This window comes from Carcharodon carcharias, chromosome 7, assembly GCF_017639515.1.
Source record: "Carcharodon carcharias isolate sCarCar2 chromosome 7, sCarCar2.pri, whole genome shotgun sequence".
NCBI classification, from domain to species: Eukaryota; Metazoa; Chordata; class Chondrichthyes; order Lamniformes; family Lamnidae; genus Carcharodon; species Carcharodon carcharias.
The window spans coordinates 129740182-129760293 of NC_054473.1; the positions used below are offsets into that span (position 1 = coordinate 129740182).

Sequence of the window (20112 nt, forward strand, 5' to 3'; positions counted from 1 at the left end):
GCCAATGTTACCTCAGCCAAAGTATTTTTGACTGCCTTCTTTTATTTTCTTAGCTTCCCAGCTAAATGACAACATTTTCCATTTTCACCCACCAAGTGTATTATAAAATCAGCTGTACTTGAATACCACTAGAAGATTGGCATGAGAAGTCTCACTAAAAATGGCCTAATTTCACATCCTTCAGGTCCCCCAAGGCCAGAAACCTGAGCGTGCATTTCTCCATATTTAATTTTTCAGCTGTAGTGTGTTTCATTGTCATTCTTAGTCCCAAGATATAAAACGAACATCTGATCTTGTATGAGTACATAGCCAATTAGTTTTTCCGATCGAGCTTCTTAATTGCTCTGTTTGTTCTTTAGATGTAACAACTTTCTGTGATGACATGATTTAATGCGATAGGAAAAACACTTTCTAGATAAGATTGTTGATTCTAAGTTACCCCAGACTTATTCTGCTTAATGTCTAAGCCTCTACATTGAAAGGCCTCCCCAAAGCCTGACTTCCAATCTTGAATTCTCCTGTAACCTTATTTGTAACAAATTGCTCAAATTCCATAGAACACCCCCGCCACCCACCCACCCCATCCCCCGCCATAGAAAATCATCGGCATGAATCACAAATCTGCCCAAGAACTTCCCTTTCTTGTAACAGTAAAACATTGCTGGATTTGCTTTCAGTTGAATATAGCCTACTTTCACCAAAACCAATCTAACCGAGAAATACCATACCCTCGATACATCATTCGATCCATAAAGGAATTTGTTTAATTTCCACCACTTGCCTTCTACAGCACTTGCCTCTTTAGGCTTTTTCAAAAACAATTCTCCCTGAAATGCTTTTCCTTGCCAAAATGTGGATTTTATATTGATCAACATGCATTCCCACGAATATGTGGCCAGTAGAGCTAAGAAAGTTTTCAGGATGACTTTTCCCCCGTCGGGGAATCCAGTCTTAACATTTTGACTTCCAAATCGCTCTTCGAAACCCCAGGCCCCTAGTCCCACTTTAGCCTTAAGTCCCTTTGGGTTGACTTTTCCCATACTTGCCCATCTATGCGATAAGGCTGGCTGTCTGAATAGAGTACCAAATTCCTTCCAACTATCTAACTCTTTGTTTTGTCTCTCTTATTAATTTATCCCCTTTTTTGGTGGCAGCCACCAAAACTTCCCAGTCAATAAGGGCTTCTGTTTCTAGTAATATTTCTAGGTTGTTCTGTGGTCCTCGTTTTATTGTGTAATCTAGTCAAGCTGTGATATCTACTTGCACTTCGATGTTTTTCTGGGCTACTACTACAGGATCTCTCCTTCCCATGATTAGAATACCAATTAATCCTAATGAATGGACCCTAATAATTGACTACCATGTTGGAGAACCACTGTCTTACCAACAGACACTATCGCCTTACTTGGACCTTTCCACTCTTTATGACCTTCTCTTTTATGGGATACTAAATCCTCAGGATCAAAGCTTACATCGGATGGTCTTCTATGTTGCCTTAGAGCTCTCCAAATTTTCCCAGAGACTTCAGCCTTGATGAATGCTCTTCGGCATGTAAAGCATTGAAGTTGGCAGAAAAAAATTGAACTAATTTATAGTCCCTCCTAGGGCAAGGGAACTGTCTCACAGCCAAGGCGTTAAGTTGGGATTCCACCCATAGACCAGTTGATAGAACTATACCCCCCCCCGCAACCATTTGAAATGAATTCTTTGCATGGAGCACTTGTGCCAGAGCAGTTGCATTTTGGTTAAGATCTTATGGAGCATCTCATTGATCACTGCGTGATTTATTTCACAGATTCCATTGCTGAAAGGACTTTCAGTTACAGTGCTCATGCCCACACAATGTCCATATTTTCACAAGTCTCTAAACTTGCCATGAGCAAATTCGCCCTCATTAGCATTTAGCCAGTGCTCCAAGTCCAGTCCCTATCCATTTTCCCATGACTTTATCTACAATCACCTTTCGTCCTTACTGTGTATAACTGTAGAAAGACTGAATCTGATTGCCATGTCTATAAAATGTAAAATAAAAATGTTTGTCTTTGCCCCATACCTTTTAAATCTATGGCTACAACTTCATTAAAGTGTCGTACCAATGCAAGACTTACAATGGGATGTGGATACTTTTTACATATATATTTTTCACTAATCCCTCTGATCCTTATATACTCATCATCAACCACAACTGCATCCTTTAGTAGGATTTTAAATCTGTAACAAAAAGGGTGAGCAAATTGTCTGTGTAACTTTAAGACAATTTTGCTTTTTTTCTCTGATTCTTATAACCTGATGCCATTAACACTTCTGACATTTCTAATCAGAATGTTAAAGGTTTTGTTGAGGGAATGCCATAATGGTCTGCTTGGATAAACTGCAGATCCACTGACCTTCCAAAGATAATTCCTTTATCATGTTGTATGACCATAAGACGTAGGAGCAAAGTATGCCATTTGGCCCCTCAAGTCTGCTCCACCATTCAATGAGATCATGGCTGATCTGATGATCCTCAATTCCACTTTCTTGCCTTTTCCCCATAACCCTTGATTCCCTTATTGATTAAAGATCTGTCTTTCTCAACCTTGAATATATTTAACGATCCAGCCTCGACTGCCCTCTGCAGTAAAGAATTCCCCAGATTCACTACCCCCTGAGAGAAGAAATTCCTCCTCATCTCAGTCTTAAATGGGCAACCCCTTACTCTGAGATTATGCCCTCTTGACCTTGACTCTCCCACAAGGGAAAACAACCTCTTTGCATCTACCCTGTCAAACCCCCTAAGAATCTTGTATGTTTCATTCTTTTAAACTCCAATGGGTACAGGCCCAACCTACTCAACCTCTCCTCATAAGAAAATCCCTCCATAACCAGGATCAACCTAGTGAACTGTCTCTGGACTGCCTCCAATGCCAGTATATCTTGCCTTAGATAAGGGGACCAAAACTTGTATAGTTTTAGCAAGACTTGCTAAATTTGCTCCATTTTTATACTCCATTCCCTCTGAAATAAAGGCCAACATTCCATTTGCCTTCCATATTACTTGCTGAACTTGTATGTTAGCTTTTTGGGATTCATGCACGAGGACTCCCAAATCCCTCTGTGCTGCAGCTTTCTGTAGTCTTTCTCCATTTAAATAATATTCAGCTCCTCTATTCCTGCCAAAGTGCATAACCTGACATTTTCCCACATTATATTCCATCTGCCAAGTTTTTGCCCACTCACTTAACCTGTCCATATTCCTCTGTGGACTCTTTGTGTCATCCTCACCACTTGCCTTCCCACCTATTTTTGTGTAATCCGCAAACTTAGTGATAATACATTCACTTCACTCATCTAAGTCATTAATATATATTGTATGTAATTGTGACCCCAGCACTGATCCCTGTGGCACTCCATTAGATACAAGTTGCCATCCTGAAAATGCTCCCCCCTTATCCCAACTCTGTCTTCTATTTGTTAGCCAATCCTCTATCCATGCTAATATACTATCCCCCAACACCATGGGCTTTTACCTTATTAAGTAGCCTTATGTGCGGTACCTTATCAAACACCTTTTTGGAAATCCAAATATATTACACCTACTGGTTCCCCTTTATCTATCCTGCTTGTTATCTCCTCAAAGAATTCTAATAAATCTGTCAGGCATGATTTCCCCTTCATGAAGCCATGCTGACTGAGCTTGATTATCTTTTGCATTTCTGAATGCTCTGCTATTACACCCTTTATCCTCTAACGTTTTCCCAATGACGTGTGTTAAGATAACTGGTCTATAGTTACCTGTTTTTTGTCTGCCTCCCTCCCTTTTTGAATAAGGACGTTACATTAGAAGTTTTCCAATCTTCTGGGACTTATCCAGAATCTAAGGACTCTTGGAAGATTACTACCAGTGCATCCACCATTTGTTTAGGTACTTTCTTTAATATTCCTAGGATGCAACCCATCAGGTCCAAGGGACTTATCAGCCTTTAGCCCCATTAGTTTCCCTAGTACTTTTTCTCTAGTGATGGTTATTGTATTTTGCCCTCCCCCTTTTGTCCCTCGATTATTTAGTATTTTTGAAATGCTGTTAGTGTCTTCTACCATGAAGACTGATGCAAAGTATTTATTCAGCTCCTCTGCCATTTCCTGGTTCCCCATTATTATTTCCCCAGCCTCTAAGGGGCCAATGTTCAGTTTGGCTTCTCTCTTCCTTTTAATATATTTTTGATTTGTGCCTTTTTCATGGAAGGCTTACCTGGCAGGAAGGGTATCTCACCAGAAACTACATGAGTACCAATTAGTGGCTTAGTCCAGCTATTTGCAGGGAATCGCCACTTTTTTTAGTGACCTCAACCAGTAGAATGTTCATTCCCACTCATCTTACTTCGATATTTACTACTGAGTGAATCTAAGTAACATTTCAACCATGTTGTTCCACACATTGTCATGGTACAACCACAATCTAACATGGTACAATAAAACAAATTCAGGACTAATACACATTACCGGATTAAAGCTTCTTGGGACTTGTACAGTGTTAAGTTCCAATAGCTGCTTGATAACAAAGACAAGGACCAAGACTGACTTCTCCAAACAGAGTTTTATTCTGATGCATAAAACTCCACAGACAAATTGGGTAGAATTTTGCCGTCGGCAAGCAGAGGCCGGGACCCAGTCGCCGATGCGAGATGACGGGCAGAACCCCTGACGTCATCCCACCCCATTTAAGTTTACAGGAAAGCAGGGGTGCAGCAAAATCAGCTGAGGGCCTACCGACCTGTCAATGGCCAATTGAGGCCATTGACAGGATCACTTAAACAATTAAAGGACCTGCCCATCCAACCTTAAGGTTGGCGGGCAGGCCAGGAGCCCCGGCAGCCAATAGAGAAAACATGAAACCTCATCCAACGGCAAGATGAGGTTTTATACAGAGTTTTTAAAAATTTAATAAAGTTATTATGTAAATTATGAACATGTTAAGGAATTTTCTTTTCTATTAATATTTTTCAATGTGGAAGCGATCTCCCTGAGGCTGCATTTAGCCTCAGGGAGATGTGCGCTCTTTCGTGCCTAGGGAATCCCACCCACCCACACAGGAAGCGTATAGTGCTTCCCGTCGGACATCATACTTGGCGGGCCTTAATTGGCCCGCCCACATAAAATGGCGGTGTGGCCTGTTTCTTCTGCAGGGATCGGCTCCCCACCCGCCAGAGATTGGGTCGGGCCCACTCACCCGACAGGCAGAAAATTCTGCCCATTGTCTCATGTTTTCCCTTTATATGCACACCAAGTGTAGTACTTAACTTGTTAACTTAACAATTACCATTTAAACACTCCTTGATAGTTAACTGTTTCCTGCCCTAACATACAGTCCCCTCAGACTGATCATTATCGTCATCTTCAACTTCTGAATTCTATGTCATGCATCATTTCAAAAATCCTAATGTTGTGCTTTGGACAGTTCATTGCATAATAATGTTTCAAGTCGCATCAGTTAACTGTTCCCTGGGTATTCCTGGGGCTCATTTGTCTATTATTCCTACTGCAATCTTGTTGTCTGTTGTGATATCCAGATCTGCCAAAAGTGCTTTCACCCTCATTCCTTCTGTCTGTAACTCTTCCATTATACTGATGCCTGCACCTAGTCTCTGAATCATCTTGAAAGGACGTAGTCATCCTGCATCCTTTGCAAAATGTCCCATTTGCACCATCAAGACTACTGGAAATGACTGTTTCCCCAGGAACCTTTTTAAAGCTGCAGCCAATTGATCCAAAAGGGTGTATTTTTCTAAGAACTGGACACCAGTTAAGATCAGGAAGCTATCCATATGCGACACCTTAACACACTACAGCAATTTAAATGCGAGCACTGAATAAGGAATTTCCAAATTGAATTTCTACAATCTTTTATACAGTCTGTTAAAGTCCATGATATATTCGTCTATGGAATAACCTTTGTCTTTCAAGATCTATCAAAGTCTTACCAAGCCTTTTAGGCATCTAATAGATCATCTTTCTTGTAAATTTCACCCATGAAGCTTAATAGAAAATCCAAACCTTCATTAGAGCCCAACAGATAGACATCTAGCTCACAAAATACTTGGATTCCGATTTTACTTTTATTTGGAAATGACAATGCCAAGCCACACCTTGTTTTCCCTTCAGTGAGAACGTAATCCATGTCCACATATCTACCATTTTACCACTGGACATAAGGTTCATATTCTGACAACACCATCGATGGGTAGTTATAGCCTGACAATTTACACTTGCTTTCAGCCATTCTTCACACAAGTAACTCAGACAACAATCTTCTGTCTTGAAAAAAAAATCTTCGTTCCCAATCTTCACCTTTAGTCAGCCATCCTTTGCTACCACGATAAACCTCTGATAGCCTGATGGTGAAGTAGGAAACTAGATGCCAATCTTTTACTTAATGTTAAATTTATTGACAGACTGCAACATTCCAAATGTCTGCCCCCTATGTAACTAACATTGTAACCCAGTGTCTGAAAAGTCTCTCTTTATATGTCCTCCAGGTACTTAATGAATCCATGCCCTCCACCTCTATGTCTTTAACCTTAATAATACAATTAACAAACAATTAAAAGTATTGATTTATTTTCCAGTGCAGGGAAGGGCATTGAGGGAGAAAGACAATTGAAGGAAAAGGTTTTCAAACTACAGGCCTGCATCTTCTCTCCCCCACCCGTCAGCCACAACCTAACCATTATGTTTAGTTTTCCAATTTTTCTCTCTGCCACTTCATGATGGGAAACCAAGGCTAGGATAGTCTCACATTCTTTTATATTCACAGTCATGATCCCCAGCTACTATAATTGCCATAAAATAAGGAGCAGCAATCCATTTATTGCAAACATGGCTCTGAAAATCATGTCTGAAGATCAGGCCTGAGATTCTTCCAGTGATCTTTCTACACCAGACCAAAATATTGCTGGTGCTCTCAGCTGCTGGTATTTGGTCTTTGGTTTTGTTATTGTGGTTCTACACAGACCTTTGCTTTCTTCCCTGTGCAAGGCACCCTCCCTGTCACAAATGCAGGATTCTTGGGTGTGTGCGTTATTCCTGAATCTCTGATCATGTGTCTCCATATTTGCAGAAAAGCAATTGAGCTGGATAGACTTTCAGTCAAAAAGACCTTCTTGGCTTACTGACCAAGGAGCAGATCATGATTGTGCAAAGGATAACCAAAAAAAAGATTAAACTCAATTTAAAAACGAACAGCTATAATAGTGAGGTGTACCTTTTTCTGTACATAAATCTATTTTGTGTCTTGCAGGAGCAGATAGTCCAAACTGCAGCAATGGGGTTGTGCCATCAAAAAGCAAGCCAGTACACAACAAATATCCAGCTATAAGTTCCTCATCTTCTTCATCTTCGTCCTCTTCCTCACCCTCCTCTGTAAACTACTCAGAGTCCAATTCTACAGATTCCTCCAAATCCCAGCAGCACAGTAGTACAAGTAACCAGGAAACCAGGTATGTCTATCACAATCCTAACTGCAATCAAACCAAATGTTTATGCTTTTAAAAAAGTGGATGGCAAAGTCTTTGCGAATTATCAGCTTGGTTGGTAGTTCTCCATTGCATTGTGATCTGTGGAATGACCAAAACACTAATAAAAGTTGAATACAAGTGGACTTTGACATTTGGTCATTGAAAATCAGGGATCGTGAGCTCCTATCATGTGAAATGTTGTTATCTAAATGCAACTGGTTTCTTTCTGCTAATCCATACTAGTGTTGGAGCTACTATGTGAATAAAGTTGATCACAAGGATGTGTAACCAATGTGAGGTGGTTATGGTATGTTTGCAAAATCAAACTCCAGATGGGTTTCTTCACCTACAACCTGATGTATCTGAGAATTTGTGACAATACAGCCACATTTCTGAGCTTATGAACTAACAAAAAGAGTGCTGAAAAATATCGGAATGGTGATGATTTGCAAATTTGTAACCTCATACCATTCTTCTACTTTATAACAGAACCTTACAACCAAATCGGCAGAGTCATCAAGTACAGATGGGGAATAAAGAACATTTTATGGGATGTAGGAATGTAATGTGAAGTATGAGTCATAATTATATTCTGTTTTCAGCCTTCCAACTCAAAACGGTGTGAAGGAGGGAAGTAGTATGGAGCAAGCTAGCACCTATTTGAAATAAAAACAGAAAATGCTGGAAATTATCAGAAGGTCCAGTAGCATCTGTGGAAGGAGAAAGAGTTAACCTTTCAGGTCAATGACTGTTCAATCTGAAACACTTTTTCTCCATATGCTGCCAGACCTGCTGAGTATTTCCAGTGTTTTCTGTTTTTATTTCAGATTTCCAAAATCCACAATTTTGCTTTCATATTGGCACTTATTTAAAGTGTTCTTCGTAGTGAGAAGCTGCAGCTTTGTCAATTTTGGAGCTGAATTAATTTGATTTTCTATTTTTGCTATGAAAATCGAAAATATAGGCTTTCCTAACACATAACCTGCTGAGATTGAGTTTCCAGATCTTCACTTTGTGCACCCTTATGAAGCACAGTTAAATGCACACATATGTCTGACCCTAGTTAAAACCAATTAACATAAAATAATACAAACCAGAAAATGAATAGCCAGGTCAATAGCATATTTTGTCAATTCATGCCCGATCTCATCAGCTTTGTGACTAGAGAAAGCTGTGATTGATTTATGAGGCTAAATAAATTGTTTTTGATTCCTTACCACTGTGAAAATGACTGTGCTTCGTGACAGTGAACTGTGTGCTTTTATTTTTAAAACAGCCTTTTAGTACATTGCATTTTTACCACTGATATCTGGGCTGAATTTCCCTATGGACATCAGGACCCCACCATCAGGCTGGAAAGCAAGTCCTGAGCTCTGTCCCGGCAGCAGGACCAGCTCAATGATTTTCACTGCAGTTTGCCTCATAATTGCCTCAGGGCCCATCATCCAATTAAGGACGCATGTGGGCTCCTGATGCTGGCAGCTCTGAAGCCTCAGCAGTGCCCACAGAAAAGATGGGCACTACGACAGGAAAGAGACCTTGGGGATACTTCAAGATTAAGGCTCCCAAGGAGAAGCAACTTAAAATTCACGATAGCTGAGGGGGAAAGCACTGCCATTTGCAAGGCAGACCCTTCCCAGTTTGGTGAGGTTGGCGGGGTGGTTGCTGTGTTGTGGAGGTTGTGGGGCCTGCCTTACCTGCCTGCGGTCCCCTCTGTGGGGCATGGAGCCTCAGGCTCCTGCCCCCCCAGACTCTAGTTGGCAGGCTGCCTCCATGAAGCTGGTGGCCTGCCTACACAGCAGAGGCCATCCGCCATCAGTAAAATGCCAGAAGCCCCATAAAATTATCCTTTATAGGGCCTTTAATTATGCATATTTTTGCCCGCCTTGCAGCATGCTATTGGATAAGTTCTCCGGCAGCAGGACTGTCTCAGGAAGTCATCCCAACTCGTGTGCACCCCCCCCCCCCTGTTTTTTTAAAACTTCAAACATACTCCCCACCTCAGTTCCTACCATCAAGGGGCCAGTAGTAATCTGCCCTTGATGTGTGTGGAAAGGAACTCTCATTTTGAATAGAACTATTATAGCTCCAATAAAATCTCTAGAGTACTTGTGTTTGAAATTCCCCCTTGGTGAGTTGCTAATCTGTATGGTAAATAGTGCCATCAGTCAAATGTCTTCCTTGCCCCCACTCCTGATGAAGAAGTCGTCAACCTAAAGCTGCTTTCATGCCTATTAGACAACCTGGCTGTAGGCCTCTAGAGTGAAGATAGAAGAACAAAAGATGAAGACCTAAACCCTTTTTATGTTTTGATGGGGATAGAAATTCTACAGCTGCCCATCCCAATAGATTTGAGTCTGAAAGATCCATTGGAATGGATTGGAGAATTTTGCCACCTGATTTATGTGTTATTGTTCAACAGTGACAGTGAAATGGAAATGGAACCAGAGCACTACACCAACGGAGTCTTGGAAAACACCTCCACTAGAATAATGAATGGCAACTATAAGCACGAAGAAATCCTGCAGACGGATGAGTCCAGCATGGGTAGGATAAGTCAGAGGGCAAGGGCATGCATGCTGTGAGAGAGAAAGAAGGGACAGGTGTTGGATCTGTAGACAAATGTATTTGGGAAGGGACAATATGAAGAATCAATGGAAACTGAACACTTGTACGAAGAGTTAGCAAAGTGAGATTCTACGCTCAACTACTTTTTGTCATTTTTCCCAGACCCACAGTGCTCCTTTTCCTGGCTTCATTCCCTCCTCGAATCCAACTGCCCTGTCATGGTCTGTCCTAAAAGTGGAATTGATCTGCTCCCACCCCAAGAATTACAAACCTATCACCACCAAGAGAAATAGATAACTGATTTTTGAACCACCTTCCAGCTTTTGGTCACAAAATTGACTGCATCACCATTCCTAAAGCTGAGCAACCTTTTGCTCTGCCTGATATGTCCTACCTTCCAGTGCTGCTGCTTCTTAAACCCTCCGTCTCCCTTTGCAACTGAGGGATATTAGATGGTTTTGAATATGTACCCACGGTGATCTTGCCCTCCACAGCAGCTAGTAACGTTAATCCCATAGTTGTGAGATTCTCCTCAACCCAGCTGCTGAGGAGCAAACTGTCACTAAAGAGTAAGCGACTACACCCTTATAAAATCAAAATATAATAAAGCACAGAAGGAAGTCATTTGCCTCATCATGCTTTGCTGGCTCTTTGGTAGAACTATCCAGTAAGTCCCAATGCCCTGCTCTTCCCCAGTGCCTGATACATTTTTCATTTCAGGTAATTACCCAATTCACTTTTGAAAGTTATCATTGAATCAGCATCCACCACCCTTTCAGGCAGTGTATTCCAGATTATAGCAGCTCACTGCATTAAAATAAGTGTCCTTTATTTTGCCTCTAATTCCTCAACTAACCTTCTTAAGTCTGTGTCCTCTGATTACTGACTCTTCTGCCAGTGGTAACTGTTTCATTTTGTTTACCCTATCAAAACTGTTCATAATTTTGAACACCTCTGTCAAATCTCCTCTTAAATCTTCTCTACTCTGAGGAGAGCAACCTCAATATCCTCAATCTCTAGGCAAAACAGAAGACCCTTACCCTGCTACTACTCTAGTAAATCTTTTCTCCACCAACTCTTAAGAGCCTTAACATCCTTCTTAAAGTTTGATGTCAAGGATTGAGCACAATAGTACAGCATTACCTCCTTGCTTTTGTATTCTATGCATCTGTTTATAAAGCTGAAGATTCCATCTGTATTCTTAACAACTTCTCAACTTGATCCACCACCTTCATAGATTTGTGAGCGTTCACCCCAGGTCTCTCTGTTCTACACCTTTAAAATTGTACCATTTACTTAATATTGCCTCTTTTCATTTCCCTTGCCAAATTGTAACACTTCACACTTGCATAATACATGGTATTAGGCAGCATATACAGCACAGGAATAGGTCATTCAACCCAACAACTCCAAACCAATGTTTATGCGCCATACAAACCTTCACTTAACCCTATCAACATATCCTTCTATCCCTTTCTTCCAAATGTGCTTATGTAGCTTTCCCATAAATGCATCTATACTAGTTTCCTCAACTACTACTTGTGGCTGGGACTTCATCATTCTAACTACAGAAGACATTTCTCCTGAATTCTCTGAGTGACCAACTTGTATTTATAGCCACTAGTTCTGGCCTCCCTTGCAAAGGAAACATCTTCAATATGTCTACCCTATCAAACTCTTTCATAATCATCAAAAATTTCTATCAGGTCACCCCTCAGCCTTCTTTTTCCAGAGAAAAGAGCTCCAATCTGTTGTGATTTATACCAGAACTGAGAGGGTATGTCTTTTTAGTAAATCTTTCTTGCACCTTCATCCTTTTTATAAAATGGAGATGAGAACTGTTTACAATGCACTGAGAGATCCAACCAATGTTTTGTACAAGTTTAACATAACAACTTTGCTTTTTGATGCTGTTTCTCGAGAAATGGATCCTTTGGTTTGTTTGCTTTTTTATGGCCATTTAAATGAAATCACTACTTTTGCAGCCACTTCTGTGCATTAAATTTCATCAGCCATGTTTGTCCTTTTCAAGCCTATGTCCTCCTGAACCATGTTACAATCCTCCTAATTGTTTACTATCTATCCAAGTTTCTCGTCATCTGTGAACTCTGAAATTGCACACTATGTACTCAAATCCAGATCATTAATGTTCAGGTATGATGTCCAAAATCCAGCACTGTTGAGACCAAGACCCATGCCGGATTTTGGATCAGGTAATCAATAAAATCAGACAAGGCACCATTTTTAACAGCAAAATGAAACTTCTTTTCCCGCATGTTTTATACGTTCTACCCAATGGATTCAAACTTCTCCCGAGCGGCGCCCCGAAGTCAGGCTGAGCTGCTTCAGGCATTGTCAGACGTCTCTCGACGTCTGCTATGCCCAGTCGTTGTACAGAATGGGTCGGTCGCAGAATGGTGGAATTATAAGCCAAAAGTCATTTTCTGTTTTTTTTTAGCTGTCTCTCTGCTGGACCAGGGGCTATTCGGGGGGCACTGCTGTTGTCTTCCACAGCTCACCAAGCGCTTTCACGTGCCGTTGACTGCGAACCAATCCGACCTTCTGTCCTGGAGTTACAGCCGGATGACCGAAGGGTGCTTGGGGCTGTGCATTCGTGGTGGGGTTTCTCAAATTTCCCCTGCTGATGCAGGGTCAGTGCACCAATATAGTATGTGGGAGGCTCCACCCTTTCGAATGAGCCATTTGCAGCGTGAATCGGATGTATAACATCGGAGCAAGAGGCGTCTGACTGCAGGCACCCATCATTGCATTGTTGAGGAGAAATCAACCAATGTTATACCACAACCTCAATCAGAGGGAAGCACTCATTTCCATTTTCAAAAATGTCTGGTTTTCAGACAACCTGATTTTGGTCATCATAGCTGTATATCACTATATATCAAAAAGAGTACCACTGGGAAACACAGCTATATTATTTCCTCCAGCCTGTAAACAACTATTCATTCACTGCTAAATCTATACTTTCTGTACCATAGCAAGTTTTTTAACCAACCCACCACTGTCCGTTTAATCCCCATTGGCTTTAACCTTGCTAATAATTCTATTATGTGGTATTTTTGTCTTCTGAAAATCCATATACACATCATCCACCGCACTACACCCATCAAGCCTCTCCATTATTTCAGCAAAGGACTGACTCAGTTAATCAACAGTATTTTCCTTTAACAAATATTTACTGATTTTCACTTATTAGCCCATACCTTTTCAGTTGTCAATTAATTTTTTTCTCTAAATCTTCCCCCACCACTAACGTTAAACTGACTGCTGGTTTTATCCCTTTCCCCTTTTTCAAACAGACCTTTGGCACTTCCACCATATCAAGGAAGGTTGTGACCAGCCTTCCTTCCCTCAGTAACTTCAGATGCATTCCACCTGGACCAGGTGACTTCTCTACTTTGAATACTGCCAGCCTTTTAACTACCTCGTTAATTTTTTTCCCTATCTATTTTTTCCTATCCAATATTACAACTACATCCTTCGTTGCAAAATTGGCAACATCTTTTCTCTACTGAATACAGATGCAAGGGACTCATTTAGTACTTTAGACATGCCCTGTGCCTCCAAAAAAAGACCTTTTAGGTCAATTTGCAGTGTGTTCAATTTTTCTTTATTATGGAAGAGATCTTTCATTTCGTCTCCAGTGTCAATAAAGAACATGCTTTAATCTGCCTTTTCAGATACAAGACCACCAACCGCCCATTCCTGCAGTCATACATCCTCCAGAAACTCCTCCTCCATTAATGTTGCTGCGTTTACTTTCTTTTGACTACCTTTTTTTGCTGTATTTTTAAATTCTTTCATTAGATATGGGCGTCGCAGGCTAGGCCAGCATTTTTATTGGCCATCCCTAATTGCTATCAAAGGTGATGGTGAGCCGTCACCTTGAACTGCTGCAATCTGTATAGTGTAGGTACACCCACAGTGCTGTTAGGGAGAGAGTTCCAAGATTTTGACCCAGTGACAGTGAAGGAACAGTAATATAGTTCCAAGTCAGGATGTTATGTGGATTGGAGGGGAACTTGCAGGTGGTAGTGTTCCCAAGCATCTGCTACCCATCTCCTTCTAGGTGGTAGAGGCTGTAGGTTTGGAAGGTATGTTGTTAGAAGACCTTTGGATTTCCTTTTATGTTAGGTGCCAATCTATTATCGCATTTTTCCCCCTCTTGCTCCCTTTTTAAAATTTCTCTTTCTGCATTCAGATTGGTTCTCTATTATGAACCTTATGTTTATCATAAGCCTCCTTTTTCTGTTTTTTTTAATCTATCTTTAGTCAGCCAGGAAACTCTAGCGTTGGATGCCCTATCTTCCCCCTCATGGGAATGTGTCTACCCTGTACCTGAAGGATCTCCTCTTTGAAGGCCTCCCTTCGTTCAGTTAGTGTTTTGCCCCCCAATTTTTGATTTTAATCCACTTGGGTCAGATCTCTTCAAAACATTGTATTTAGCCCTCCTCTAGTTAAGTATTTTTATGCTTAATTATTTTTGTCCTTTTCCCTCCCATCAGAAAGTCCATCCTTGGCTCTTCTGTGTTTACAAATTACCATCCCAGCTTGACCCTCCCTATCCTGCCAGTTGTGCTTAAGTTTGTCATCACCTCCTAAATCCATATGTGTCTTTCCCTCAACCCATGTTTGGATTTCACCATTAGGTTTCTGCCCCTGCCACATACTGAAGTAGCCCGTACGGAGTCACAAATGATATCCTATGTGGCTGTGACCATGGTAAACTATCTTCCCTTGTCCTTTTCAACCTGTCCACAGCCTTTGATAGAATTGGCCACACAGATCACTCTCTTGCAATGCCTCTACTGCATCATCCAGATCCGTTCCTTTCATAACTATCCATTCATATCCAGAAACTCACCTGTAGTGATTTTCATTAACTTCACCTTCAATCTTACAGAAACTTGTGCTCATCCTGACCTCTTCTGCCCATATCCTAACTTACATCAAGTCCCATTTATCTATCACCACACTGTTCACTGATCTACATTTGCTATGTTACTGGAACTGCCTCAATTTTAAAATTCTCATTCATGTTTTCAAATCTCTCCATGGTCTCACTTTCCCTATCTCTGTAACCTCTTCCAGCTCTGCAAACCTTCGAAACCACTGCACTGCTCCAATTTTGACGTCGTGTGCATCTCCGCTTTTAATCACTCCATCACTTGCGGCCATGCTTTCAGCTGCCAAGACACTTAGCTGTGGAATTTCCTTCCTGAACCACTGTACTGCTCCACCTTTTAAGACTCAATTTACAAACTACCTCTTTGACCTTTTGTTCTCTCTCCTTATGTAACTCAGTGTCAAATTTTGTTTGCGAACAATTTTGTGAAGTGCTGTGGGACATTTTACTACATTGATAAAGTTATGTAAATGCAAGTTGTTTGTGTAACGATTCCAAATCTGTTAATATTAATGATCCCTATTCCCCAAATGCTTCCCCACTTGCCCCAACCACTTCATTGTGGGAACTAAATCCAGCACTGTTTCCTTTCTTGTTGAGCTGGATACACATTGATCAAGAAAATGTTCTTGTATACAGTTCTGGAATTCCTCCCCCTAATTGTCCTTTAGTGTTGGTATCCCAGCCTAAGGATAATTGAAGCCCCCCCATAATCGCAACTCCAATTCTTGCATCTTCTTGTAATTTGCTTGCAAATCTGCTCCACTTTTGCCTTCCCATTATTTGACGTATAGATTACAACCACTAGCATATGGCCCCTCAAATGCCTTATCCCTTTCCAGTTCCATCTTAGTTTTCGTTTATCATTACCACCTCCCTCCTTTTTATACGTTCCTTAATAGTCCTGGCTACAAGGTATTCAGGAAAGATAAGTGTCGAACCCTCCCCTTCCTAGAGGAAGCTCTGTTATTGCTATTATATCATTGTGTCATGTGGCAACTTGTACCTTTACTCATCAACCTTATTTACCATGCCACATACATTTACATACATGCACTCCAAACCTGTGCCTTGCATTTACCAAATGTCTGATCCCAAGAGAAGGGAACATCACCAAAGCTCACCTCCTCCACCCACCAAAATGAAATTTCAAGTTTGGCTGGGGAAGGCCAACTTAACCTGCCCACTTGGAAAAGCTAGGATTGGCTCACCACAAACCCTATTACTGAGAAGGAATTCCAGAACTAGTAGAAGTAGGGACCTCACACTATCTTCTCTGTCCCTTCACTTTTCTCTTTCTGTCTTGTCTGTTCTCCCACCCCCAACTCCCTCTCTGGCTCCAGTTATCTCCACTGATCTTAACCTTGCATGACCTGAACATTGCACTTGGTCTTGATGTCACATGAAATTGACTAGTACTGTTATATTTTTTTAAAAAGCAAGGACCAAAGTGTGATTTTAAAATAAAGACTGAATTATACCTTCAAGCCCATCTCTAAATAACCTGTGTTCTAACTCTGCTTCACCTGAAAACCACACTTGTTCTTGACTTCCCCTATGTGCAGTGCCAAGATGGACTTATTTTTGTTTTTATACAAAACAAAGTAACATAGCATTGATCATCTCTTGCCCATCTTTGTGATACTGTTTCATAGCACCACTTCCGTGTTACATTCTTTTCATATTTGTCATTTTTGTTTGCTTTTGATATAGGTGGGCATTGCTGCCGCTTCCCCTGTTGGCCTTGTTTACATACATTCTAATTCTTACTTTCCTTTCTTCAACAATTCCTGCCCCCACCTTAATCCCCTCTTTCCCCAATCACACTACATTGCACTATCTCCCTCGGAATTCCAAACATGCCACTTTAATGTCTCCATCTTTCTCTATACTCCTCTGAATTGCACAACCTTCACCATGCACTATGATTCCCCACAAATATATTGGCCGGGATTTCACAGTCAATGGTGAAGCCACTGCACTCACCACTGACCTCAATTAAGCAGCCCAAAAACATAGTGATCTTTGTGATGTGGATTTCACCTTTTCCAATATTAGTTTGAATCTGAAGCCAAGTCAAGGGAATCTCCAGGCATCTAACAACAATGATGTCATCAGCAGGGTAAGCAGACAATTACATTGAAGTATTCTCATAGAATGCTAACCAGGAAACAATGCACTTACTATCTTTCACTTCTGATGGAAATTTTACAGAGAGCAAAGTAAATGATTGGGGCATTCACATGAGATTAAGATGAGCTGAAATATCATAATTTTTTTTTAAATGAGGATTTTTTTAAACATGGAGAAATTTGGCTTTTCACAAATATAAATTTAGTTTCTCTTCTCAGGGTCAGAGATACTACTGAAAAATAACTATGAACTAAGCACGCAATTTATAAATCCAATTGTACGTTGTTCAACAAGGTGAAGCCTTTTCAGGTGTTTTTACATTGAAATCGATAGTGTAAAAGGGCAAGTTCTTGTTAGTGCAGTGATTTCTAATTGATACCTCAACAGCACACCCTCTGGAGAAGCACTGAATCACTGACAGCAACTTCTGGATTTCCATTTTCTAGAGTCTGCACATGTGCAGACTTTAGAATTTACTATCAGTTTGAGAAGTAATGTCAGTGAATACTGACAACTTTGCAGTCATTGCTATCACTAAATCTGGGCCATCTTTTTATCCAATCCATGTTTGATTACATCACATTCACTCATTGCTCCCTGAATTCTACCCATCCACCATTAATACTAACCATTCCAACTATCCTACCCTTATATATTTGTGTATTAATCATCATTGCATCCTGAAGTTGTTCCTTTCTCCCGTGCCACATCCACTGATAAATTTCACATCCTATTCTTATAGTGTGCACCAGTGTCAGCCAAAAATTTTTGAAAGTGTGGGCTGGCCCACATACTCGAAACTGCATTTTCTCTTTTTCTCTTTCAGGAGTATTCAAACTTCCCACCAATATGCCCTGGGCTGCTTCCAAAACTTCTTCACTTACAGCAGTCTCCCACCACTACCCCTACCAAACTTGAATCTAGCCAGCTTCAGCAGCCAGTATCCACATCTTCACTGCTTTCAATGGCACTTAAGTTTACAAAGTGCTATGATCATTTACAATTTTTGTCAACTCACTCATAACCATTGACAATGCATTCAATATTAAAAACCTCTTCAGCAGATGTGGCTGTGAGTAATGAGTTTAAATTTTAGAACATATTTCATTTCCCTTTTGACCTATCACTTGTACCGTGTCTTTTCATCTCTGTTACTTACTCCTGGCTGCTTTAGGCAATTCACCTGCCAAAATTTGCATAGAGTCTTCAGTCCTCAGGCCAGATAATAGTTTACTTCCAGTTGTGCACTACATTTTAAAAATATATTTCTCCCTTCTGCCCCCACTAACCCTCTCACCCAACTCCACTAATTTATTTTTTGCCTCCCTTCTCAACCCCGCATCTTCTGATCCACTAAAATACTTGTTAGACAAAAGCTTTCTTTTTCCTCTGCCCTCAACTTCCAGGCAGCAGCCCCACTGAAATTTTTAGCCACCAAAAATATAACCAGAGACCCTTGCCAGCTCTCTTCCCCACCTGACTGGTGTGTGCAGCTACCACAGGAAAATATTACCTACATCCTTCAGCTCCCTTCACTGTCACCATCATCATTAACTCTCACCTGAAATAGCAAAAGAAAACAAGAAAGAGAAACAACCATAAATGAAGAGAAAGGAAAAGGGAAGTAGAAGGCAGAACAGACAACAGAAGAGGAGAGAGAAAAAGAAACAGAACAGAGAAAGACGAGCTGAAGAGTGGAGATAAAAACATCAAAAAAAACACAGCATGCACCAGGAATAGATCTTATCCTCCAATTTACCATGACAAATGCTACAAATACTAATACTAAGACTTGCATGTGGAATACATTTGCTATAAGCATTGCTGTCCCATTGCAGCTAACCTCTGACTCTAAGAGCAATACACAGGTGTGTCTCTCTCTGTCTGTCGGTATTTAACCACATTATTAACTTGATGTTCATTTCTTTTAATGTGATCTCCATGGTGTCCAGACAATAAATATTTTGCCACTGATCTTTTGGCTAAAGTATAGCAGTTGACTTGCATGAAGTCCCCATAGTTTGAAAAAAATCCTAAAATTTTGTTTGTGTCATAATGATGAGTCTTTGTCAGTTTTTTGATATTCTTCGTATAATTAATTTCCCCCATTATAGAGCACAGCTGCCCTCAGCGTCAGCTCTGCGGAGGAAACCAAGCTGCAACGGAACGCATGATCCAGTTTGGACGGGAGTTGCAAGCCTTGAGTGAACAGCTTTGTCGTGAATATGGAAAGAATGCTACTCACAAAAAAATGTTGCAGGTATTGCATGTTCTAGTTATTTTGAAAGTCCTAGCAGAATGAATGAACTTAGTTGATCCCATTGCCAGTCCTCTTATAAGTGACTTCCGAAAGGTGCATATTTCCCTAAGCGACACAAAATATTCCACTGCACTTACTATACCGCATGAAATTCTCTACATGCCACATCCTTTACCAGACAACATCACATTCAAAAGTAGAGTTAAGTTGCCAGTTTGTACTAACTGTTTTGGAATAACCAGGTTTTCATCTGGCTGGCCTAGCAACAATTGGTTTGAGGGCCAATTGCGGCTGGGATTTAAATTAATTCTTATTAAAAGTCATGCCTAATATACCAGTAGTGCTAATTGTTTTGGCTATTTTGACCATTTAACCAAAAGATTTGGAAGAGGGTTGTACTTAAATATTTTTTTAAATTCTATTCACAAAAGGCTCAAAAAAGGCAGTGAGACAAAGGTGACTAAAATGCTAATGAACTAGGAATTAAAGATTTTTTCAAAGACTGTAAACAACAAGTCCGTTGTTACAAAAATAGAAAATGCTGGAAAAACTCAGCAGGCCTAACAGCATCTGTGGAGAGAAAAACAGGGTTAACATTTCGAGTCCATTTCAAGTCTCTTGTTAACTTGTCTCTGTAGTTGATCAACACCTCGTACCTATTGCATTGTGAGATCTCTGGTCCTGGGCACTAGACGGGCTAAAGCCCATCCTTCAGGTTGTGAATAGTGGAAGAT

At 40.7% G+C, this 20112-nt stretch overlaps 1 protein-coding gene across 5 annotated transcripts in view; it reads left to right on the plus strand.

Moving 5' to 3' along the window:
- Window positions 1–20112, plus strand: part of ranbp10 (RAN binding protein 10) — a 129003-nt gene that overhangs the window by 96940 nt on the left and 11951 nt on the right. For 4 of the 5 annotated variants that reach the window (XR_005943474.1, XM_041190921.1, XM_041190923.1 and 1 more), the window contains 3 exons: window positions 7277–7475; window positions 9916–10040; window positions 19233–19378. Coding sequence is in view for 4 of the 5 variants with exons in the window: in XM_041190921.1 (XP_041046855.1) it covers window positions 7277–7475; window positions 9916–10040; window positions 19233–19378 (470 nt within the window). In the remaining variant the exon portion in view is untranslated. Of the gene's footprint in view, window positions 1–7276; window positions 7476–9915; window positions 10041–12519; window positions 12968–19232; window positions 19379–20112 lie in introns of those variants that run through there. The other variant, XM_041190922.1, reaches the window with a different exon arrangement.